Source organism: Mytilus californianus, unplaced genomic scaffold, assembly GCF_021869535.1.
Source record: "Mytilus californianus isolate M0D057914Y unplaced genomic scaffold, xbMytCali1.0.p SCAF_5, whole genome shotgun sequence".
NCBI classification, from domain to species: domain Eukaryota; kingdom Metazoa; phylum Mollusca; class Bivalvia; order Mytilida; family Mytilidae; genus Mytilus; species Mytilus californianus.
In genome coordinates this window covers 119,447,236-119,473,819 of record NW_026262701.1, presented here as the reverse complement: position 1 = coordinate 119,473,819, position 26,584 = coordinate 119,447,236, and the positions used below count along the sequence as shown (strand labels likewise).

The window sequence follows — 26,584 nt, the reverse complement described above, 5'->3', positions numbered from 1 at the left end:
GGAATAGTCTCACTGAATTTCTAGATTTCAAAATAATGTCTATCAAAGCTTTTCCAGCAGTTCCTTTTCTAATCCAGATAGAGTTTCATATTCAATTGCAGACGCCATAAATTCTACTTTTGTTTTCCATTCGCAAGTCACTTCGCTTTTGACTACTAAATCTCCGGATCTTAACCACTTTGGTTCTCTCCTAGCACGTCTAGATGAAGGTATCGGTCTTACGTATCATCACTATCCTGTAAGCTCCTGTAACACAACAATTTCCTCAGTGCTTGTTGGAGCACTCTCGGTTGTCATAGGAGGTACAAAATATAAATCCTCCTCTGATGAGATTAAGAAACTAAGTTCGTTGTGTTAGTACTAACTGGTTTAGGTTTCGGTGGAGATTTAAACCGTTTTAATGTCGGTTTGGGTTTTGGTGGAATAAGCAAAACCTGAAAAAAATGTCTAACATTACTTTAGAAAATGAAAGGATATGGAGTAAATGTACATGGGACAAAATCGCACAGAATAAATAGAAAACATAGTAAATTATCAATGAACAGGGCTTTTATTCCTGTTGTCCAACTCCCTAACATAACGCTGAAGATGATTTATGATCTCACTCTCAAGATTACACATATTATCTGGACACTGTAGCATTTTTGTCACCTTCCGATGTGCAGTTGCCATTTGACCGAAGACTGCTGAGTATGGAAAAGTCATAATTCAAATTACAATCTTTGCCCAACCATCGGTGATGAAATAACATTCCTGTACTAATTCTTTGTGTGCTTTTAAAGTAAAATACATGTTTATGTTACTGCTGTCTAACCCCGTGTCAAAATAAGATCTTATTACCTCCTTCGTTCTGACTGAACGGGAGACAACAGAACGCCCTACCACGTGTAAGCTCTAGGAATTTAAGAACACTTTATATTTATATTGAGCGGACAATATATTCATATACATGTAGAGCGCACAAAATAATAATTTGTGCGCACAATATAAATGTATTGAGCGCACTATAGTGCGCTGTGCACTTAATATTTATTGAGCGCACAAGATAATTATTTGTCTGTATAAGTCCCTAACGGGACTCCGTAGTACGGTCACAATATGTTTAGTGCAATTGAAAAGTACGTCCTAGACAAATGAAACAAGGAAAGAAAAATGTCCTGTTTAAAAATAAAACAATATAAATTTTCTTTCCGTCTATCTGTCACTAAAAAATGTACGCACAACTCCTCCTACTTTGGTTGATATATATTTCAGTATTGAGATGTTTGCAAACAGATGAAGAGATTTTGTTCAGGATTGACAAAGTTGTGCAGAGGTAAGAAGTTAACACATTTAACCCCACCACATTCTTTATATGCCTGTCCCAAGTCAGGAGTCTGTAATTCAGTAGTTGTCGTTGATTGCTTTAAGTCATGTTTGTTTTATGTTTATTGTTTTGTGCAAAAATCAGGTTGTTGGTTTTCCTCGTTTCAAAGTTTGTCATTTCGGTACATTTTTTCATTGACTATACTGTATGAGTGTTGCTCATTGTTGAAGGCTGTACGATGACCTATAGTTGATTACATCCACGCAATTTAGGAAATAATTGTCTCATTGGCCATGACACATCTCGTTATTTTAACATTAATATCGGATGGGCTGAACTATTTTTTAAGTTTAACATCTTAACCCTCCCTCTCTATCAGTAGATTAACAAAACATACACACTAAAATCACTAAAAACAGGAAAAACACTTAGCAATTAATGTCTAATCAGGAAGCACAACAAATACAAATAACCACCATCACGTAGCTAAACAGGGCTAGTTATCAAAAACTGACCGTTGTAAGCCTAATTTTGTTTTACAAAATCAATAAACCATGACCAAGTGGAATTCGTACCCGATGAATGACTATCATTCCCGTTTTTTCTGGAGAATGTTGGTTGCTCCTTTCGGGTACTCAGGCTTCCTCCGTTAATTTAAGCTGATCGTCAAAATATAGCCAAAAGTGCGCAAAGTAGCATTAAACACAATCAATCAACCACCTTGATTGATCACAACAATTTAAAAACAAAACTGTTGATGCCGTTCCATCTGCAATGGAAAAACTATATTCATGTCTCGTACCGTTATATTTGACAAAAGATATTTGCCGATGATACATTATAAATTGATGAGTCCAAAGCTCTTCTCTGTTTTTTTTTTCCTTTATGAGGCACGCTCAAACCTAAGAATGGGAAAGTCAGCTTAGCCAACGGGATTCGGAACTTTAGTGTCTTAATAATTTCTAAATTTATCAACGGGAATGTAGGTTACAAATCATGTCAGTGCTGAAGCAATGACACTGAGCTGACGATACTCTCGTGCACGTACAGTCCATCATCAGTGGTATCGACCAGACAGCAAAAAAAAAACAGTTTAACGGTAACTATAAAAGCGTAAAGTTTAAATCTGACAAAATTCATATCAATTACTAAATTCAAGCAACACAAGAGGTCGATGGCATTACAGAATTATAAATGAAATACAGAAATATTTAAGTGAAAGCTGAAAGACAAAACACTTTAATTTTTGATGTCAAAACCGCTATACAAAATCAAGAACTGATTCAAACAACAAATACACCAAAGACGATAAAGACGTTCAGAATGCTGACCTTTTTTATTGACAACCTGTTTGTTCGAGTTTTGTGGATTAATGTTTTAATAAACAGTCGGAATTCGAATTGGTACTCATTAAGCGACACTACTGGCCGACTAGTGACTATTTATTTGACGCAGAATTAAAAAAAAAGAAGAAAAACTATATTTAATGTATAAGGATAGTACGAGACTTGAAAGTCTGATTCAAACTACTGAATAAATCTTTCTTGAAAAAGATACAGATGAATGACTTCAAACAAAACCTATAACAAACATGACGGTTCCAGTTTTCCTTTTGTCAAATTCTCATTTCTCAGTAATAACAAGCCCTGTGCCTAATCCCTGAACGTTCCTATCTCCATTGATACGTTACGCGCGTGCATGTTCCCATTGAACAGACTTCATAAGAGGGTGTGTGCTTCTTACATATATAAACTACTCCAATAGGGAAATGAGGAATTAAGTGACTGAAAACGACACAACACAATTGCAAACTGGTTGACCAATACGACGTATCTCTGTCTCAACTCATAATTTGTTTCGCGACCTCATATCTTAGGATACTAAAATAGTCGTCTGCTTTGTAATTTACCGATTTTGTTATATTTACAATCGTGACATTTTAGTCTTTTTAACTTTTTAAATTCGAACGTCACTGATGAGTCTTTTGTAGACGAAACGCGCGTCTGGCGTAAAAAATTTCAATTCTGGTATCTATGATGAGTGTATTTGACTGAATCTGGATTCGAGGTGATGCATGTATAGAAAAGGATGCTTACCTTGTCTCGTTCCGTTTGGAGTTCTTCTGATTCTTTTCATTTTTCTTTTGTCTTGGTTTATATATTCAAAATGGATTTGCGAGTTTTTAACATAAGTATACTAGTGTTGCCTTTTTTACTTGAAATTGTAATTACTTATCACAGTGTCTTTGGTATAATCTAAAAGAAAGGAGAGAAAAACGTTCTGTTTTATACAAAGGTAGTATGTGTCTTTCAGTCTATCTGTCTGTAAACATTGTAAGTACATATCCTCTTATACATTCAAGTGTAAACATTGTAAGTACATATCCTCTTATACATTCAAGTGTAAACATTGTAAGTACATATCCTCTTATACATTCAAGTGTAAACATTGTAAGTACATATCCTCTTATACATTCAAGTGTAAACATTGTAAGTACATATCCTCTTATACATTCAAGTGTAAACATTGTAAGTACATATCCTCTTATACATTCAAGGAATAGGGAATTTATTTACCGTTCATCGGGATTGGGATATATATCACACTGTATTTAATATTTATTAATAGTAGTTCAAAGACAAATGAAACAACGTCGAAAAAATATCCTGCGTAAATGATATTTATCAAAAGTAGCGGTTCCAAGAAAGAAACACATCCTTTTTATAAAAGAAGAAATTCAAAACTCTTGTTTAAATAATGCATATATCGGATTCCTCCTTGTTGTACATAAGAAAACGAGGAGATTCAAAAACAATTTTTAACAATGCATACGAAAGAAAATTGGTCATAATAATAGGGAAACTGAAACCTGTACTTGACTCAATTGACGTAATAAAAAATATTATGTTTTTATATAATACATATCAGTTATTTGATTCGTTTATGTAAATTTCTACGGTACTTCGGTAATGTAGTACTACGGAAACATATTAGCGCCACACAACTTTATTTTTTAATATTTCTTCCAATGTTTGCGTTATAACGCAAACCTTCGCGATATAACGCAAGCTTTTGCTTTATCTTATTTCTTATTTAAGATTCAAAGGAAGCAGCAGTTATAAATGGAGGAGGCTGCATATATTAAAATGTATCCCCCTTTGTACTCATTGCAAAGTAAAATGCTTGAATATTTAGAACATATCATTGACTAATAATGAGTAGGATAATAGATATAAGAAGATGTGGCATGAATATCAATAAGACAACTCTCCGTCCAAGTAACAATTTCTAAAAGTAAACCATTATAAGTCAAAGTACGGTCTTCAACACGGAGCCTTGGCCCATACCTAACAGCAAGCTATAAAGGGTCCCAAAAATTATATACATTATAATACATGTATATATATTTTACAAAGAAAATTGAGTAAATTGAAGTTATATCGAAGAATATAAAAAAATCAACTCTGCTAATACAGCTATAGCCAAATATAAAAAGGCGATATAAATATACTTCCAAAGTAAGCTCTCGTTTGAGGATTGTGTAAGGTTGGTTAGATCCAAACAAGCTACCTTTTTGCAATAAAATGAAGATGTTTTATTATTAAAATTATGTTCTCTCCATTCAAATTTCTACCCAAGCATCTTAAAAGTTACTTCACTAGATTGAAATGAAAATTCTATGACTTTCTATCAAAGAATCTTTATCATATTCTGAGATTTAAATAAAACGATTTCTTGTATCAAAATTTAAAAAAAATGTTTCTTTATTAATAATTCATTTTAAAGCAGAAAGATCATTTTGTCTATTTGACTTGCAAGTTTCACAATTTTATGACATTATTTTTGTTCTTTCAATTAAAATATGCCTATACCATATCTATTTTCTTGTTAAATTATATACTTTTCTGATGCAAAAATCATTTTTAATTTATGTATAATGGCACTTCAAGTATTCCCTTATTCCTATGCATATTTATTATATACATGATTTGGCCTTGTATTTATGGTTCTTTTCTTATCTTAAATCACAACCGAAATTAATGACAGATGGACATATATACAAAACTTAATGAATAATTGAAATCAAGATGTTTGCGTCATAACGCAAAGGTTTGCATTATTTCGCAAATGTTTGCGTTATAACGCAAAGGTTTTGCGTTATTTCGCAAAGGTTTGCGTTATAACGTAAACATAGGAAGAAATATTAAAAAAAAAGTTGTGTGGCGCTAATACGCTTCCGTATTATGACATGATTTATTACAAACTTTTCTAAAATCCATCGTTGATTGACCTTAAGGCTCCAATTATCGGAGTAAAGTTGAGTCCATTTTGATCGTGTAGCTCCTCGCGTTTTATATCCCCCAGAGCTAGAAATTAAAGAAACTACAAACACGGCTTCCTCTGCCTCATTTTTAGACTTATGCCTCGAATTTGACTTAAGCGGTTATCTCAGTACCAGAAACTAGGACAAACGAGACTATTTTAATTTTTATATCATAAATTTCCCCCACCTTAGCAGCAATATAACAACTTCACCTGCATATGGGATACACATTTCCCAACTCATTCGGTATTCAAGAGCTTGCAGCTGCTACCCAGACTTCATAAAACGTCACTTGTGTCTGAGCAGAAAGTTGATGAGCCAAGGTTATGTCAAATAACGTCTCGTCCTTTTTCTAAAAAAAGAAAATCATATTGAAGATACCAAGACCTTGTTGATAAATATTCCGTATCAACTTCACAAATAATACATGATGGTCTTGAAGTATAGATTCTTGGTACTGGCGTTTTTTATCATCTTAATCACGTGTTATAGAGGTCTTTTTATTTGTCCTTGCATATTTTTAACCTTTACTGTTTAGTCCATTTTTGTTAATATAATTTTGTCGTGACTCAGTACTTATAAATCCCGCCATTGTGTTATTGTGCTATGGTCAATTTCGTATTCTTGTATTTCATTTTTGCTTATGTACTTTGTCTGTAGATTGTCAATATGCCATTTTGTTTTTGTTCGTTGAAATAGTTATTTGTTTTTATAGAGATTAAGATTATATTACAATGTTGACTGCTGTACCCCAATTTTTTACATTTTTACCTATTATGTCTGTTTTATTTTGCTCACACATTGTTGTCAATATAATGGAATTCTATACGACTGTCATACAAGTGAGAGGCGTAGCTAGCTATAAAACCAGGAATTCTATACGACTGTCATACAAATGAGAGGTTTAGCTATCTATAAAACCAGGAATTCTATACGACTATCATACAAGTGAGAGGTGTAGCTATCTATAAAACCAGGAATTCTATACGACTATCATACAAGTGAGAGGTGTAGCTATCTATAAAACCAGGAATTCTAAGCGACTGTCATACAAGTGAAAGATGTTGCTATCTATAAAACCAGGAATTCTATACGACTGTCATACAAGTGAGAGGTGTAGCTATCTATAAAACCAGGAATTCTAAGCGACTGTCATACAAGTGAGAGATGTTGCTATCTATAAAACCAGAAATTCTATACGACTGTCATACAAGTGAGAGGTATAGCTATCTATAAAACCGGGAATTCTAAGCGACTGTCATACAAGTGAGAGATTTTGCTATCTATAAAACCAGGAATTCTATACGACTGTCATACAAGTGAGAGGTGTAGCTAGTTATAAAACCAGGAATTCTAAGCGACTGTCATACAAGTGAGAGGCGTAGCTATCTATAAAACCAGGAATTCTAAGCAACTGTCATACAAGTGAGAGGCGTAGCTAGCTATAAAACCAGGAATTCTATACGACTGTCATACAAGTGAGAGGCGTAGCTATCTATAAAACCAGGAATTCTATACGACTGTCATACAAGTGAGAGGCGTAGCTATCTATAAAACCAGGAATTCCAAGCGACTGTCATACAAGTGAGAGGCGTAGCTAGCTATAAAACCAGGAATTCTATACGACTGTCATACAAGTGAGAGGCGAAGCTAGCTATAAAACCAGGAATTCTATACGACTGGCATACAAGTGAGAAGTGTAGCTAGCTATAAAACCAGGAATTCTATACGACTGTCATACAAGTGAGAGGTGTAGCTAGTTATAAAACCAGGAATTCTAAGCGACTGTCATACAAGTGAGAGGCGTAGCTAGCTATAAAACCAGGAATTCTATACGACTGTCATACAAGTGAGAGGTATAGCTATCTATAAAACCGGGAATTCTAAGCGACTGTCATACAAGTGAGAGATGTTGCTATCTATAAAACCAGGAATTCTATACGACTGTCATACAAGTGAGAGGTGTAGCTAGTTATAAAACCAGGAATTCAAAGCGACTGTCATACAAGTGAAAGGCGAAGCTATCTATAAAACCAGGAATTCTAAGCAACTGTCATACAAGTGAGAGGCGTAGCTATCAAACCAGGAATTCTATACGACTGTCGTACAAGTGAGAGACGTAGCTAGCTATCAAACCAGGAATTCTATACGACTGTCATACAAGTGAGAAGCGTAGCTAGCTATAAAACCAGGAATTCTATACGACTGTCATACAAGTGAGAGGCGTAGCTATCTATAAAACCAGGAATTCTATACGACTGTCATACAAGTGAGAGGCGTAGCTATCTATAAAACCAGGAATTCTATACGACTGTCATACAAGTGAGAGGCGTAGCTAGCTATCAAACCAGGAATTCTATACGACTGTCATACAAGTGAGAAGCGTAGCTAGCTATAAAATACTCATCTTAAGTTTAAGTTGGGACATACTGTTTTGACTATATCCAGGTTTAACCTTTCATTTGGGACAAGTTTAATATAATCATCTAAGACATATGTATTCAATAACGGTCAGTCGAATCATGATGGATTCCATAAAACTCCTGAAGAGAAGACTCCAGCTTTACTTAAGATAGCCCTTTTATAGCTTTATTGTAAGCAGCAACCCTCTTTCGAGAAAATCATGATAGAAAACTCAAGAATATCCTATACCAACAGGGATACATATATAGCCTATATGAATTTACTGCTGGAATGGTGCTACATAGTAACAAGATGTTCAATTTTAGTTTTCACGCGATTTTTAGGTCAAATATTAGATGTTTCTCAACCTAGGTTAGTGAACCTTACTTTATTTTATAATATCAAGTTAAATGGGATAGATGCGATTACCATAGAGACCACATTTTAAAATTTCATTTGTATCTTCTTTTCTTAGTGATTTTCAATATTGATTTTTACTTTTATTTCTTCTCATAGTTATTGTCGAATTGAAGTTTGCACTATGAAAAGTTCTTTTTCTCGTTTTTTGCAGTGTCAATACCTATTAAAATACCGAATGAGTGCCCGGTGACTATATTATCACTTAAAGTAAGAATCGCGCTCGTATGATTCCATTCAAACTTTATGTCGAATAAAAGACCAGTATTTTTGTTTTTACATTAAATCAACCTGACATTGACAACAAATAAGTTTATTTAACATCGAACAGGAAAATGATTCCCTTTTTCAGATGGCTGCAATTTGAGCAACTGTATGAAACGTCATAATCGCCTATTTTCATGACCATAATAATGATTGAAAAAGAATTCTTATTGTAATAAAGCTGATTAAAAAAAGGATTGAGCCTACACATATTTACAAAATAAATTAAAAAAAAATGCACACTCTAGCGAAATTCTTATTAGTTCGTATACACTTGATTTGATAATAATAGGTTAACATGGATTTCCCACAACATTCTCGGGATACTTGGAGTCAATATCAAGTTTAATAATCAGAAATAATGATAATATATTAATCTCAAGATATATTTTGAGTTTAAATTTGATCTTTATTATCTTGTCCGACATTTATCAAGCCGTCTGATTGCATAAGGACTGTGTTTGATATGGATAACAGGATAAGTGGGGTATACGCTAATATACAACAACCCAACGACAAAAATAACCCAAAGAAAAATAAAGACCAACTTACAGCTTTCAACAATAGACCGATGTAACGAAATTGTAGAATACTAGAAGTTTAAGTTTTTATAAAAAAAGATATATATGCAAAGATTAAATGAATACTTTTTCCAACTGATTATATATGTTTGGACGTATACCTATATAAACAGTATTTGATTATCTATGATGGGAGATTTTTTTCGTTTACATTTCTCACGGTAAACAAGATTCTATAATAATATGGGAACATCTTAGTTGCATCCCAGGGCAACTTAATGCTGATGTAACAGGTGATTATCAATAAGATATGTTTAGAATTGAAAAATAATAACAGACAGATGTATATGCAATATGTCAATTCTTATTGACCCAAGTCTAAAACCAGTGTAAATAGATTAAACAGAAATTAGCCACAAACATACTGCTTTGTTGTTGTGCTTTTTCATTTATATGTATTTTTATTTTCATTTTCTATTAGATAGGTTATATACAGAAATAAAAAACCGCGTGTCGAGTGTACTTAATAAGTCCGTTATCTTTGGTGAGTTTGTACAACTGCATGGTCTATGTCAATGCTGGTAGACGTTACGTCCTCGTTGATATCTCCAACATAGTAGCCAACACGTTGCTGACATTAAATATAATTGATAAGGCAACTTTCGGTCCATAAAATGTTAAAAAATGTTTTTCTCCCCATTGACATAGATGGCATTAGCCGGATTTGGCAAACTTTTTGGAATATTTGGTTTTATATTCTCTTCAACATCGTTATTGATTTGGCCTTCCAACTGTTTCGATTCTAGTGTCAATAATGCGTGTTATGACACAAAACATGCGTATATCGAAAAAAAAATATAGGCCTGGTACCTAGTATCTTTGATGAGTATTTTTCTTACTTTTATTGTCATTATTATCATAATTTGTCGTCATGAACATTCATGAAATATTTGCCACTGGACGTTAAGCAACCATCAATCAATCAATCAATTATTACAATTTGTCTGAGATGAAAGATTAATATATTGAGTTTTTTTTCACAACTAGAAAAAAATAAAAATAATCCAAAAGGGGGGACGATACACAGGAGCAATCAAAATCAATAAGAATAAAAAAAAAGGAAAATGTCATAAGAAACAAACAACACCACAAATCACTACACAAAAATCTAAAGATTGAGTTACACAAACCTCACGAAAACTCGAGCTTGAATTCAGTTGCTCCGGCTGGTAAGCAGGTCATGCTTCACTAAAATTGATACCGTTATTGTTATTCATACGACTGCTAGTGGACTGTTAGTCCCCGGTCTATCACCAGTCTAGTAGCTACTTTGGTACTGGCATGATTAGTTTCTTAATCATTTCTTAATCTATCAACTGGAAATTTTAGAAAAGAATGTTATAAATCATGTCAGTGGCGAAGCACTGACTACTGAAAACTAGGGTATCTATGACAGACGCGTTGATGTCAGTTTTAGTATTGCCAACTTATTATGTTGATGTCCATTACAGGGGATACTCTCAACTCAGAAACGTCTCCATTAAGTTAACGAGGAAGGAAGACTGATTTTTCGTTACGGTGCCTTAATCTCACGTCACTTGTGACAACCTGTCATAGATCCCACATGTCATCGTCATAATCTCACATCACTTGTGACAACCTGTCATAGACCCCGCGTGCCTTCGTCTTAATCTCACGTCACTTGTGACAACCTGCCATAGATCCCATATGTCTTCGTTATAATCTCACGTCACTTGTCATAGACCCCACGTGTCTTCGTCTCAATCTCACGTCACTTATGACAACCTGTAATAGACCCCATATGTCTTCGTCTTAATCTTATGCCACTTGTGACAACCTGTCATAGGCCCCATATGTCTTCGTCTTAATATTACGTCACTTGTGACAAACTGTCATTGACCCCATATGTCTTCTTCTTAATCTTACGTCACTTGTGACAACCTTTCATAGACCCCATATGTCTTTGTCTAAATCTTACGTCATTTGTGACATTCTGTCACAGACCCCACATGTCTTCGTCTTAATCTCACTTCATTGTGACAACCTGCCACAGATCCCACGTGTCTACGTCTTAATCTCACGTCACTTGTGACAACCTGCCATAGTTCCCACATGTCTTCGTCATATTCTCACGTCACTTGTGACAACCTGTCATAAACCCGACATGTCTTCGTCTTAATCTTACGTCACTTGTGACAACCTGTCATAGACCCCACATGTCTTCTTCTAAATCTAACGGCACTTGTGACAACCTGTCATAGACCCCACATGTCTTCGTCTTAATCTCACGTCACTTGTTACAACCTGTCATAGACCCCACATGTCTTCGTCTTAATCTCACGTCACTTGTGACAACCTGTCATAGACCCCACATGTCTTCGTCTTAATTTCACGTCACTTGTGACAACCTGTCATAGACCCCACATGTCTTCGTCTTAATCTCACGTCACTTGTTACAACCTGCCATAGTTCCCACATGTCTTCGTCATAATCTCACGTCACTTGTGACAACCTGTCATAAACCCCACATGTCTTCGTCTTAATCTCACGTCTCTTGTGACAACCTGTCATAGATCACAAATGTCCTCTGTGTCAATCTCAATTTATTAATTGTGTTTTGTAGATTGTTGTTTGTCTTTTAGTCGGTTTTCTTTTTTTTCATGGTGTTAACTTTGACAGTTTGTATATTATGATATTGAATATCCCTTGGGCATATTCCGCCTCTATTTTTTTTTACCCGTACTACATATTTGTTTGTTTGCACTTTACGCGATTACTTTTATTTTTACTCTTGTTTCTTTCCTCTATATATGACTTATAATCAGATCAGTAGTATGGCATTTCACTTAGGTACTAACCTAATTTATATAAAGATAAGGAGATGTGTGGTATGATTGCCAAATGAGACAACTATCCACCAGAGTTCAAATGAAATGGACGTAAGCAAGTATGGGCAACCGTATGGCCTTCCAACAATGAGAAAACCCATACGATATAGTTGGCTATAAAAGGCCCCGATATGAAAAATGTGAAACAATTGAACGAGAAAACGAACTGCCTAATTCTCAACAAAATAATTTACGAATAACAAATATGACCGACATACTTTATAACATAGTTTTGCAATAAAATTATACTGATAAAATGAGAAATGATTAAAAAAAACTAAGTTCAAACTCCCTCAGGCATAAAATATTTGAACATAGATATAATACCTTTACATCCAGACGTTTTCAATGGAGTAGGTAAAAATTATCCTGTGTTTGTTTAATGAAATTTAAAGATGGATTAAAAAAATGACCAGTATAATACTAACACTATAATAGCTTAGAATTATTTACGATTCCTTAATCATCATGTGCGCTGTTTATTTGGCTGTAGGTATTATCAACATTAAATCTTTATAACAATTAATTCTAACACATATAATACTATAAATTGGACACATTTACTTCTTGAATAAACCGTGGATAAACTGGCAGTTGAATGGTCAATTTAGTTAGCCACAACTACATTTAGAGAAACCGGTTAGTCTAGGATATACTTGGGTTCAGCAGTAAATTGTGCAACACGATTTTGTTATTTCTATTTTGCTGAATGAAGTTGGGAGTTTGTGCGTCAAGGTAAGAGAGGACAGACAAGTTTGTGTAAAGATTAGGACTTTAAAGGTCGGGTTCATTTTCGAAATTTTGATAATGATTTAGGAGTATTTTTCCTAATCAAATCAACCAATAGAAGTCCGATAACTAGTATTGTGAATATTTCAATTTCCCGTACCAATTCAGGAATATGACAGTTGTTTTTCACTTGTTCCGTTAATTGATAGCGTTTGATTTTGTCAGTTTTTATGGACTTCCACTTTTTACATCGGATGACCGTGAGGGCATTCCGGTGTATTGCTGTCGCCTAGATTTCCATTACGTAACTTTCGTGTTGGGATTGTAACCGATCTATAAACATGATAAATACGCGGACATTATCGAGTGCAAAGTCATTCTTTATCGCTTGTTATAAATTCATTTTTTCAATGGATACTCATAAAAATAATTTTATTATAACATAAATTAATAATATGAAAATGTTTTGTCGTTAGAAATATATATATAAGTAAAAAATCTTTAATATCTATGCACACGTACAGAAAATGTGTGTTAACGCATGCGGGAGAATATCTCAAGAACGTTTGCAATCTCCCATGCAGAGTTATCGGTCCTCGCTCTCTCTCAAGGACCGATAACTCTGCATGGGAGATTGAAAGTTTGGCGGGAAAATATGAATGCCTACTCAAATCCAATCTATCAGAAAAATCGAATTATCACAGAAGAGTGTCCACAATGCACTTGCACTGCACTATTATTAATGTAGTAGAATAGAATGATATACAAATGGGTGAAAATTATAAATACATGTAACTGTAATATACAACTATTAATGTAATATATAACAACAAACCAGAGTATACTGATTTGTATCACTTCAATATCATATTTACTACGGTGAGGTTGAATTCCCTGTCATTTATTTATCATCCACGCACGAACTTGTCTAAGAAAAAAAAAATATCTGTACATTAACCTCACTTTCAGGTATAGAGACGTGATTGTTTTTTTTTTTATTCTTTTCGTATTCTTTTTCTATTTGTATTACTTACAAAAATAAGAGAAACGAGCTGATTTCATTTGAACTTTAAGAAAATATTGCATTAGTATATTTCAACGATTTGTGGGATACCTTCCCCCCCCAAAAAACAAAAGAAGAACATATTTGGAGAATTACATTATCATATCTAAATATCATAATTTGGAACGAGAGGAATACAGATGCCACGTCTTCTTTACTGGTAAATTGTTTATGCGTTCTTTGAAACTTCAATAAGTGCATACTTAACCGTAGACAGGTTGGGAACAACCTCCCAAATGAGGGACTGTCCCTAAGACAAGGGGTCATTTTACTGTTGTAAAAAAGAAAAAAGAAAAATTTAGATTTTTTAACTTAAAAGTGGGAAAATTCATTATATTTGGAACAACTTTTCTAAAAGAGGGGTCCAATTATTTTTAATTTTAACGAAGATATAAGTCCAGGAATATCACAAATTCTTAGACATGTTTGACCATATAATACCAGATAGATGTATAGTTCTTTGGGAAAAGTTTCTTCAAATAATATAAATATGTGCTCATTTGTACTAAAAAGTGGTTTTAGCAAAAACATATTTTTTATCGCTTGAAATGTACCCCTCATAAAAGGGATAGTCCTTACATTGAGGGGTTACCCCTCATTTGGGGGGTTGTACCCTACCTGGTAGATGCATAATACCACAAACAAGTGCAATAAGCATTTCATTAGACTTAGTTTTTTTATCTTTATTACCGATTTTATTTTAAAAAAGGGTTATAATTATTATAGAAGGAAAACAAAATGTTTTATTTCCATTAATTATTATTATATGATTACCATGCAGATACAATTTTTTTTACAAATGAAATAATTAAAGTTAAAATGATTAATCTGTATAATAAAGCCAGATGTTTTATTTCAGGTCATCTGATTGTTTAATTACCGAAATTAAATGATATTTATAAATTCAAGCACCGCCCAACAAGGTGTTTCGTGATTTAATAATTTGCAATATTACGTATAGCCTACTGTTAAATTAGTAAGGAAACAACCATCCTGAATGTACATAAATTAATAACCCTAAACGTTCTTCGTCATAAAACGACACGTGATGTAGGTAATTCATTTGAGGTTTATCGTTCGTCATAATTAGTCGATATTTGTTTGACAAAAGTAAAATTTCTTAACAAACCAGGCAAGTTATATTATTTCTAGACATAACTTACACTTTAAGGTATGAAAATAAAATTAAAAAATGTTATCACTATTTAATTCTGGCTAATTCTTAAAAACAATCGCTACTGAATCTTTCTACATACTTAAACATCCCCAAAATGTTCATTGTTATTTGAATGAGTAGACTTTTTTTTATATCATTCCGATTATAAGTTAGAAAAACGGGTTACAAATCCGATACGAAAATTCCCTGTTATTGAGTGGATGATTGATTGAGTAATACGTGCGTAACGTCAAGCAACAAATTTATATAACATTGAATAATCAGGACCACACATGTTGTAAGAATACAAACTGTAGTGTACTAGATCAACAAGCTGATTCGGATCTTTAACGTACTAGCTCACTAGTTTTCACTCCTCTGGAAGATATAGCGCCATACTCAAAACATTATTCTGAATACGAGCTAAAAAGTTCTTGCTCTTACTAATCTATAAATTTCGAGCATTTGGCGAAGGGCACCAAATAACTAATTTTAGAGTCTTTGATTTGATTAATTCGGATATATAATCCATGTCTTCTCGAACTGAAGGCAAACATGCCACGAGACCACCGAGCCAAGGGACATGCTTTTCCAGACTGTTAATCCATTGATACCGATCTGATGAGTCAAACCCTTCTTGAAGATTTTTACATTTTGTTCTAAAGTTGAACTGTTGCGCCACTGTCCTATGTTAGGGGAGTTGAACGCCCACAAACATTGTTAACCCCGCTCTTTATGTGCTTGTTCCAGGTCAGAAGCATTTAGTCTAGTGGTTTCGTTGGTTGTTGTCTGTCATAATCGTTTTTCGTCTATATATTAATACTAAATCATGCCGTTGGTTCTGTTTTTTGAATTGTTTCAACTTTTGTCATCTCGGTACCACTATATTTTACAATTAGGTATGGCTTTTGCTCATTGTTGAAGGCCGTACGGTGACCTGTAGTTGTTTGTATCCTTTTTCTTTGGTCTTTTGTAGATGGTTGTGTCTTTGGCAATCCTACCACATGTCCTTATTTAACCTAAGACCAAAAACAAGGAACTGATTATATGTAAAGTAATGGTCATGGAATTTAATATATACAGTGAAACCTGTCTAAACCGAACCTCTTCGGGACTTAAGATTTTGTTCCAGAGGCGGATTAGGGGCCCAAGGTGCCCGGCCACCCCTTTTGTGGGAAAATTTGGTTGATTATATAGGGAGTCACTGAAGTATGACTGGAGCGGGCCCCCTCTTAGGCAGTCAGTGGGCCCCCCTTATGAAAATTTCTGGATCCGCCAACAGTTCGGTTTTGGCAGACGTTCGGTTCAATCAGGTTCACAACACATACATTTTGATATGACTGGACCTAAGAATATGTATGGTTTATACCTGGTTTTCGGTTTACGCAAGATTACGTAAAGATACAGGTTTCACTGTATTACATAAGTGCACACCCACATAGAATATGTCACCTTGTCTTCAGTCTTCTCAGTGAATCATTTCGGGGCTGAATAAATTAGACGATTCTTTCTCAGTCATTTTAGGGGTAGATTTGAATTGGCAAAGAAACTATGGGTGCATGATAAGTTATAATAGTGTTGGAATTTCCTTACGGCATACAGCTTATAAATCAGTTTCTGAAAGAATAATATTTGCCGGTTTTTCATATTGTAGTTGTTTTATATTAGATATTAGACATTAGTAATACAATACAACAATACAACCTGACTTTGTGTTTCTTGAAACTTTCAGAGATTATTATAGAGCGGCCAAAACTTTTAATCTTTGTTATTTTGGGAGTCAACGGTCATCGGTTTTCATGTTAAATTTTGTTCTTCAACCATGACATTTTCATTTTGGTTATTTGCCATCAAAGTTTGTAGACTGACAAACTATCGTGTTCCTCGTCCAATTTCATATTCATTTGAGATGCGAACGGAAATGGCTTCGTTGCATAGGAAAAATAAAACTGTACATGGTGAGATGACAACTGGTGACATTTGAAATAAAGTAAATTTTAAGTTATTCTTAAAAATAGAGTGTCCGTCAATAACTTTCAAACTGTGCATGGTGGCGAATTATCAACTTGATGAAAAATACGAATAACCAAACGGTAAAAACGAAAGAGAAATTGCATGGTGGGATATGACAAAGATTTACAAGTGGGGATGCAAGTTGACGTTTAATAAAATAAAATTAAAAAAATATCGAGAATAACAAAAAGGAAAATTAACGGGAAATTGCCTTAAGGACTAAGCAAATTGATGATTTGTTTGATGTCAATCGTTGATTTTTCAAATAAAAAATGCCAAACACTAAACAGAACATAGTAAAATGTAAATAACGAGAAGGAAAATGGACGGGGAAATGACATATTCGAATAACCAAAACAAAGTATAAGAAATTTCACTTTTTGATATCCATTCTAGAGTGTATTGTTGTTAGAGTCAACAGTATAGTATATCGATGTTCAACTTTTATCACATAGCTATGATTTTGTTAATACCAAAAACCCATCTCTCCTTTTCCCATTAAAAAGATTACTTCTTTATCTGTATATTGTACCTTAAACTATCCGACATGGAAATATTTATATTCTGAAAGGGTTGACAGAACTGCTTTACATGTTTTAATTTGATAATTCTTCTTCAATAGGGTTTTCATATGAAAAAAGTATGAGTATTCTATGTATTTGGTTCATCCTTATCCGTAATTAAAAAAAAAAAAAAAAAATCTAAATATCACATACTAAACATATGATTAATTCTTTCTAGATGGCCTTGTATGTAGGATGTATACTCGAAATAAAAATATAGATTTGAATTAAACCACCAAATTCAAAAACAATTAATCTGTTGAGATATGTAAACTTAAAAGATTCTCGGTCGAGTGGCAAACAAAAGTGGATTAAATATTTAAGGGTGACGTTTGATAAATAAGCCAGAAATATCAACAAACAAATAAAAGCGTACAACCTAGCCATAGAAAGTATTCGGATTCAAATGTTGTTAAGAAATTCGTCCACTGTCCAGCAGTAAGGTCCGAAATCTGATGATAATTTTTAAATCAGAAAGTCGATGTTGGTTTAATCGGTAGAGGCCCTCGTTTATCAACCTGACGACAATGTAGGTAAATAGAAGAATTGATATGTACAGGTATACTATCAGTGCTCCTCTTAACCGTCATACAAAATAGTTATATTTTACAGATACAGGCATACTTAACTGATCACTTTGATGGACATGCTTCAATCACATCTAAATGAGTAGATCTAATTTGCTTGTTACTTTGAGAATGGCTACCAGTATTGACGATTTGAAGTCTGTATATTTCTGGAGAGCGGTAGTAGCTGAATTAATTGGAACTTTGCTGCTTGTGTTCGTAGGCTGCGGCTCGTGTCTCTCGTGGGATGAGGAGAAGACGAACTATAACCCAATCGTCCAGATAGCATTCTGTTTTGGTCTAAGTGTTGGAACCATTGTATGGGGAATTGCACATGTTAGTGGTGGTCACATTAACCCAGCTGTAACCAGTGCATTTTTTATAACTAGACGAATAAGCTTCGCAAAAGCGATTTTTTACATTGCGGCTCAGTGTATCGGAGCAATTCTTGGAGCACTCATTTTAAAAGGTGTGACACCTTACCAGCGCTGGGGTGCGCTTGGAACTACTGGGTTAAATAAGGAAATGGAGGCTGGACGAGCGTTTGGCGTAGAATTCATGATTACGTTTGTACTCGTGTTCACAGTGTTTGCAGCATGTGATGGAAAGAGAACCGACTTGAAAGGGTCTGGACCATTGTCTATTGGACTCTCCGTCACCATGTGTCATTTGTTTGCTGTAAGTAAGGACTATAGTTTCCAAATCATAATAAAACGTATCGCCTTTAGATGCTTCTGCTTTGAATTTCTGTATTTTAAAGTGCCAATCTGCCAAAGAATCTGGCAGTGGTGAAAACATGACAAACAAAAACCCACTCAGGTTTACAATAATTTATGTTCAAATGTTTAATGGTGCACGAAAAAACATTCGTTTTTTCCTGTTCTGGTATTTCAAGATATGATTTGGTTGAAATACACTAGAAATTAACAATTAACGGGAGGTAACTCCGTAATTTGCTATCATTTTAACCAAAAGTTATCTAAAATAACCAAAACCTACCATTTTAACTCAGGATGAGGATAACTTCAAAATAGGATAGTAAGGTTGGTGGGTTTTTTTTTGCTGCCATGTTTTGAAATTCTTCTAAATTGCCTGATTCTTACAAAGATTGACACTTAAACTTCAACAAGACTGCTTAAGTTCAAAAGTTATGGAAACCAAACAAGATGAATATACTAAAATAAACAAATTGGACATAAACAATTAGTTTATTTGAAATCAGGGCTTCGCTATAAACTTGAAATAGCGTTTCAACTGGAAAGCCATGACTCCGACGTTCTTCGTCTTTTCTACATGTAAAACAGCTTGCCTGCAAAATCTACCCTCAATAAATTTACTCTGAAAATTGGAATTATAGAGACCTGGGAATTGTCATAAACTTTGAATGCGAAGGATAATGTTATGCAATGTAAAGCTTGATTTGCAATAATAAAAAAAAACATCTGGTTATATAAGTCTAATTTTTAAATTTGGCAGAATAATGCCGTAAGTGAAAAAATACAAAATTACCATATAAAATGCCGAATAATGCAAATAAAATGAAGATGGAATACATGTTTTTTTTTTCTCAATTTCTGTATTATGTAAATGTTATAAACTGAATTTCCGTTAAAATGATTAATCATGGACAGATTGTGTAATATATTTAAACACATTGTACTTATCATCTACCTAAAGAAACGGGTATATATCTGTTATCAAGTAAATATCTTATCTCAAGAATATGGTGTCGGGTTATCAAGGGTACATCCCATACAGTGTTTCAAGGGGTTTTATTCGACGACCCCCAACATTGTATTACAGTTTTTTTTTTAGTTCATAAGAACCCCATACTGGTGATATGTCAAGTGGATTTGAGATCTGCACTATCTGTTGCTACATACAGTCTCACTGGTATCATTGATGAGGGTTTTTTCACCATGGAAGTAAATGGTCTTACAAACTAATAGAAAAAAGTGCTCACAGTATTATGTAATATCAGGCTTGATTTGCAAGACGAAGAATACCAATTTATTTATTTGCTAATTTTTGACAAATCCCAAAGTTGACCAGAGACGATATTTGCTATTCATTTTAGGTCCGCCTGATCGTCTAAAACATTATATATAGCTTTCTGAACTTTTAAAGTTTGGCGTTCATAAAAACGAAGGTTAACCAAGAAAAAGCACTTAAAAGTGATGATTTCATCCAGTTCACAAGTTTTAATAGCAGCTATAAATATTTATTCACTTATATTTTTGTATCCGCCGTTATTTTTATAGTCAAATGATCAAATAAAAATCCAGTATTTTATTAACCAAATCGGGCCCACAAGGGATAACAAGAAATTACACAAACATACATGTATGTGGATTTCTTCACATTAACAAATCCTTGTCATTTTTTTGTATTTCAAATTCCGCAACATATTGTGGCTTCTCCTGTAAAGGTCGTTGTTATAAAGGAAGCTGTTTCCACCGGCTAGGACTTTGATGTTGATAAAAGCCTGTGTGCTGATAACAAATCAAAGAATGCAATTTAATATATATATTTTTATTTATTCAATCATAAAAATATTTCTCCAATGCGGAAAATGTGCACAAATAAATATGTAACAAATTGTCGCCTTTCAGCGCTAACTTTTTGATCAAATGTGTTGTAAATGTTGTAAAAGATTATTTTTACTACATGTGTTTAGTTTCGAATGTATGACTTGAGATATTTTTATTATCGGAGCATAGAAATAATAGCTATTATATCTATGATCAGAGTCATTGGATACACCTTGAGGGCGTTAGTCCGAATGGGTGTATCTTATTTACACCAAGATATTATTGTCAATGAAGAATGATATTTTTCAATAGTTTAGAAGGGGGTCTTTCAGCGATTTGACCATATCTTATTAAAAAGCATGATAAATGCAAGGTATCCACTTCATTTAACGACATCTCGATGTTAATTTATATTAAAGATAAGAATATATCGCCAATAAAAACTGTATTCACTTTAACGATTATGTAACTGGTCAGTTGGCTAGATATCGCCAATAAAAACTGTATTCACTTTAACGATTATGTCACTGGTCATTTGGCTAACATATTATCTATGTTTGTAAAGGATAATTTAAATCTACAGTCATGTTTACCGTTCATCTTCAGTATAATACTTCCATGGTATAATGTTTAAACCTTGTTGTTTGCGTTGCTGTTTAACGTTGTCTACAAGTAGCACTCTTAACATGATAAATAGTATTTACTATGAAGTAATGTTATGTACAGAATTTATGACTCGCGGACACGTGGTGGAATGCAAAACGTAAACATGATTTAGAAAAAATATTATATATATATATATATATATATATATATATATATATATATATATATATATATATATATATAATAGATTGATATGATTCATTTTACATCATAATCATACTGATGAAGGATATCTATTATCCGAAATATTTATAGATAATTACATTTAACGTTTCCTTTTTGTTTTTTTGTTATTGGTGTTGTTTTGTACACTTTATAGGCGTTTATATATACACAAATTAATTTTCAATTGACGTCTTTTTTTTAACAACCGCATATTTAATCCATGCATACCAATGTAGACATCAATTATACATTATAAAATTATTTTTCGATTTTTGTGTTTTTAGATACCATTGACTGGTTCGAGTATGAACTCAGCGAGAAGTTTTGGACCAGCTGTTGCCATGAACAACTGGGAAAATCACTGGGTAATACACAATTCTTCATATATGTTTTTCATTTTTTTTCATTTTTTGTACAAATCAAATGATGGTTTAAATTTCCTTCGATTTCAAATAATACTATTAGTACTTTGTATGAACTATAACTTAAATTTCAAAATCGCTTTTTAAAAGTGTTTCATTCACGGCTATTGTAAAAGGTGTTGATTCACTAACTCATAGTTTTGGCCCTAAAAATATGAAAATTTTTAACTGCGATAATGTTGTGAAAATTTGATGAGATCATATGTTTAAATGCTCAATTGTGTCAGGTAAAAAAGATTTTCAACAATTGTGTCATTAGAAGTGTCTATGTGACGTCATAAATATAAGCGAATTACGTGAGAACTATTTGTTTGCTTAATTTGGCACCATTTATGACGGTTTTCCGAAAAATTAATAGTGGTGCCACCCTCGCCCACTAATATTTTTGCTGAAATATTCTTTACATACAATATTATTTACTTTTCAACCAAAATTTTAATGGGCGAGGGGTGGTGCCACATATGAAATCATAAAAGGTCGAAAACGATGAAAATATTTAAAAAAAGGATTAAAAGGAAATATTTTTGCTCTTTCAGGCTTTGATATTTATATTTATGAAGCAAATATACAATTTTTCTATTATACTTTCAAAGATAATACATTTAACAATACATACACATTAGATTTACTCAAACAAATTGAAGTTTAAAAAATACACCTTTACAGGGCCGTTTATTGGGGTTACTGGCTCTACTCCTTTCAAGAATATGTTGTGGAAGTCTTCAGTGTGCATTGATAAGAAAATTTCGCATTTTATAAAGTTAAAACCAACAACAACAGAATCTGTTTTGCAGATGCCTATAAAAAGTCATTCACAACTATTTCAGGCATCTAACGTTGTACTAATAAAAAAGTTGTCCTTTAAGCACCTGCCCTTGGTGACTCCTGCATATGAACAACACTACTATTTGTTCATATGCACCAGCCACGAGGAAGGACTTAACTCAAAAGCTTTTTCTATAATGGATGTGACGCTGCTTCTGGTGCATGGTCAATAAACACTAAACATACTGGTTTATGTGACTACATGTATTATTAACTCAATTTATATTTCATGTTTTTTGTCAGTTGTATTTCTGTTTTTTTTTTATTTTCTTGTGTATTGACTATTGCAATTGTGTGATAAAAAAAATCAATGTACTGATTATGCCTATGATGGATCCTCTATTGGAAATAAAATTTATCTTATCTTATCTTAAAAAAGTTGTATAATGACAAAACAATTCTGTAAAATACGCACTTGATTTAAAACAATATAAAAATAATACGAACTATATGAATTACGAGCTTATCATATTTTATGATCATTGTGAGTAATGACTAAATTTATGTCACGTCTGACTTAGGTATTTGATTAACACCTTTTTATGAAAACATTATATAAACAATTTCATGCAACAGCGGCTTAGTTATTTGCATTTAAATGCATGTTCGCATAATATTTAATTGATTTTTGAGACGTATGCAAAGTTACTAATAACACCCTTTAACTGATAAATAATTGCACTTATCTCCCAAATACATAACTTACATAAATTTACCTTGGAGGAAATCGGTTTTAGATGTAAACAAATTTACAAATAAAACACTCCTAAATTGTAAACAAAAGCATTGAAACGTATATTGCACATTTTCACAATATTAGGTTTTAGAATTTACTTTTGCTTTTAAAAGGTGTTTATAAAGTCAATGAAACGTCACTTATATGTATACGGAATTCAAATAAATTTCTAACATACATTGTTCCTTTTATGATTTACATTAACATGAAATAACGTTAAATGCATTTAGATAATCCGATGTAAAATGTATGGGAAAACGAAATCTGTTAAACCTGCACGACAAAGGGTGGAAACAGAAGAGAGGCAATTTGTAGCTTTTGTCATAGCACCCATGCGTATGCAAAGAATACTCGGACTGAATTCAAATGAGCTCTTCCTATCATATATCTATCTGTCTTTTGAAAGTCAATCTTATCTAAAATAAAAATAAAAAATAAGGTGTTTACTTTCAAAATTGTATCTGATGAGAGAACGTGGCTGTTGTTAACTGTTGTTTGGTGTTCGATCATCTGGTCTGTACGCTAGGAAAAACAAGAGAGCCGTCCAGAAAACACCATGTCGACGCTGACAAAAGGGTTGGATTATATTCGATAGGAACAGCGACGCAATCACAAATTGAAACAAAAAAGCTTACAAGTTATATTTTGCCTGTTTTGTAAAATAAACCTTGCACGGGGATCTGACTACACTTAAATTTAGGTTACTTATTTATTTCGTAAAGTTATATTGTTCATTAATGATGGGCTAAATGCTCAAAAGTTTAGAGAAATAAAAATCCAACCCTCCCCGAAAAAAATGAATAAGATACTTAAATATATTCATATTCGTTTATTTTTATCCCACCTGCCGAAAGGCAAAGTGAGCTTTTCTCGTCACTTGGCATCCGTCATCGTCCGTTAACGCTTACAAACATCTTTTCTTCTGAAACTACTGGGCCAAATTTAACCAAGTTAAATTTGGCCGCAATCATTATTAGGGTATCTAGTTTAAAAAATTTGTCCGATGACCCCGACTGTCAACCAAGATGGCCGACATGGCTAGAAATAGAACATGGGTGTAAAATGCAAGTTTTGCCTACTATTTCGAAAACGCCATAAAATGAGAAAATCTGATAGGGGCAAAAATGTTCAGAATGTTGAGCTCTACCTATTGTCTATTTAAGTCAAATCTGTCAGACGACTTCTTATAGGAGTTATTGCCCTTAAATGATGAGTTTTACCATTTTTTTTTCTTTTTTGCCTATTATTTTGAAAGCATAACTGAAATCGTTTTTCGACTCCTTATTGAAGATATTGCCCTTTAATGACGAGTTTCTCCAATTTGTCCCATTTTTGCCTACTATCTTGTAAACTATATTTGATAAATAGAAACTTTGAATGGAAAAATTATCAGCAGGATGAGATCTACAAACATGTATACATGACTGAAATTGTCAGATAACTCTAATAGAGTCATTCCCCTTCAAGGCTTGTATGATGATTTTTACTGAAAAGTGGACACAGGCTCTATTGAGCCTCTAGTTTATTCGATCATAATCTATAAGTCACAAAGAATTCCAGTTATTTGCATTATATGGAGGTATATCTGAAGTCCAGATGTGAATAGCCAAAACAATATGAATTGATCGATTGTCTGACTATTACTTCCTTAACGTCGGAGTAGTAGCAACTATTCCATGTACATTCTGGACGAATCACTATTAACAGTTAATACAAAAGGTAGGTTTTGCAAGGTGGGAAGACAGGGATGAAGGGCGAGGGGATTGGGCGAAAACAATCCATGGTTTATGTAGGAAAATAAAGGGGCAAAAATATTGCCTTGCATCAGGCCACCTTCGGACCCATCAAAGAGTTGTTCTTTTACACGCAAAGAGCATGGCACTATCTCCTACACCAGGCATCGGATTTAACGTGTTCCCATTCGGACCGGACGTAGTTGCGAATGTATACATCCTACACAACCTTACGAATGCCCCCTTTAGGCACGAGTTTTACTGCCGATCGGAAAAACAAGGTTACCATATTTCTATACCTCAGACACCTTTTGGAGTTGACTCCGAAATGAGAGTGATTACTACAGAGAAGAAATTTTTACGCAGGTCTTAAACTTGCCATAAATTATTACACTCAATCAGCTGTTGGTTGAGTGTGCACTATCTGTAAAATAAAATTTCCGCCATAGATGTTTAAATTCGTGTTTCATTATCATTCTTTTATATTTAAATAGGTGTACTGGATTGGACCTATTTTAGGAGGTGTTGTTGCTGGTTTATTGTACGAGTACATATTTGCTGCAAACGCTTCTATGAATAAAATAATGGAATTCCTTTTGTCCAGTAGATATGACACAGAAGATTTCCCAGCACAAGAACAAAAACTAAAAATTCTGGTAGATTCTGATGATGATAATATATTCAATAAAACAGATGAGAACGTGCAAATGATCGTGCACGAAAAACACCTGGAATCGTCTTAGTAGCTACTACTTTTACCTTAACATGAATAAATGGGTCATCTAGAATAATTTACACTTTAGTTGCAGAAAAAAAGAAACATGTTCAAGTATGCTAGGATATTTCATATATCACAAGTAGTAGCTTTTAATTTTGAATGATGATGGAAGAATTTGTACGTGTAGCAAATGTATGCCAGAGTAAATAAAATTTCTTTATGATATCATATTTAAGTGAATTGTTAATTGTCAATCATAAATTCACTTGTTTTGCCTAAAAGGGACGCTATCTGATATTTGATTACTATAGAAATGTCCATATTCTTTACAAGTTTATACATTTAATCATTTCTTTTCACAATACGCTCACAATAAGATAGCTTTATGCTTTTTTAGACAATTATCCTAAATACAAAACGAGAAGACCGGTATTTGTGAGTCGCTTCTCCAACCACCAGATTAAATTAATCAGCATGCACAGTGAATTTCGTATTCCATACTTTTGAGTGTTGCAATATTATTTAAAATTTTAAAAGTTTCTAAAGTCATTGCC

General features: G+C 33.4%; 1 protein-coding gene across 3 annotated transcripts; it reads left to right on the top strand.

The window, feature by feature from the left end:
* The first annotated feature begins 1,212 nt into the window (after positions 1-1,212).
* On the top strand, positions 1,213-26,260 carry LOC127700874 (aquaporin AQPAe.a-like). 3 transcript variants are annotated; one of them, XM_052204571.1, is made up of 4 exons: positions 1,213-1,315; positions 18,281-18,912; positions 21,881-21,961; positions 25,807-26,260. In XM_052204571.1, the coding sequence occupies exons 2-4, from the start codon at positions 18,334-18,336 to the stop codon at positions 26,053-26,055; spliced, it is 909 nt and encodes a 302-aa protein (XP_052060531.1). In that variant the 5' UTR covers positions 1,213-1,315; positions 18,281-18,333; the 3' UTR covers positions 26,056-26,260. The 3 variants fall into 3 exon arrangements, with proteins under 3 accessions (XP_052060531.1, XP_052060533.1, XP_052060534.1); XM_052204573.1 differs by lacking the exon at positions 1,213-1,315 and adding an exon at positions 12,761-12,879; XM_052204574.1 differs by lacking the exon at positions 1,213-1,315 and adding an exon at positions 12,865-12,924.
* Positions 26,261-26,584: the final 324 nt, after the last annotated feature.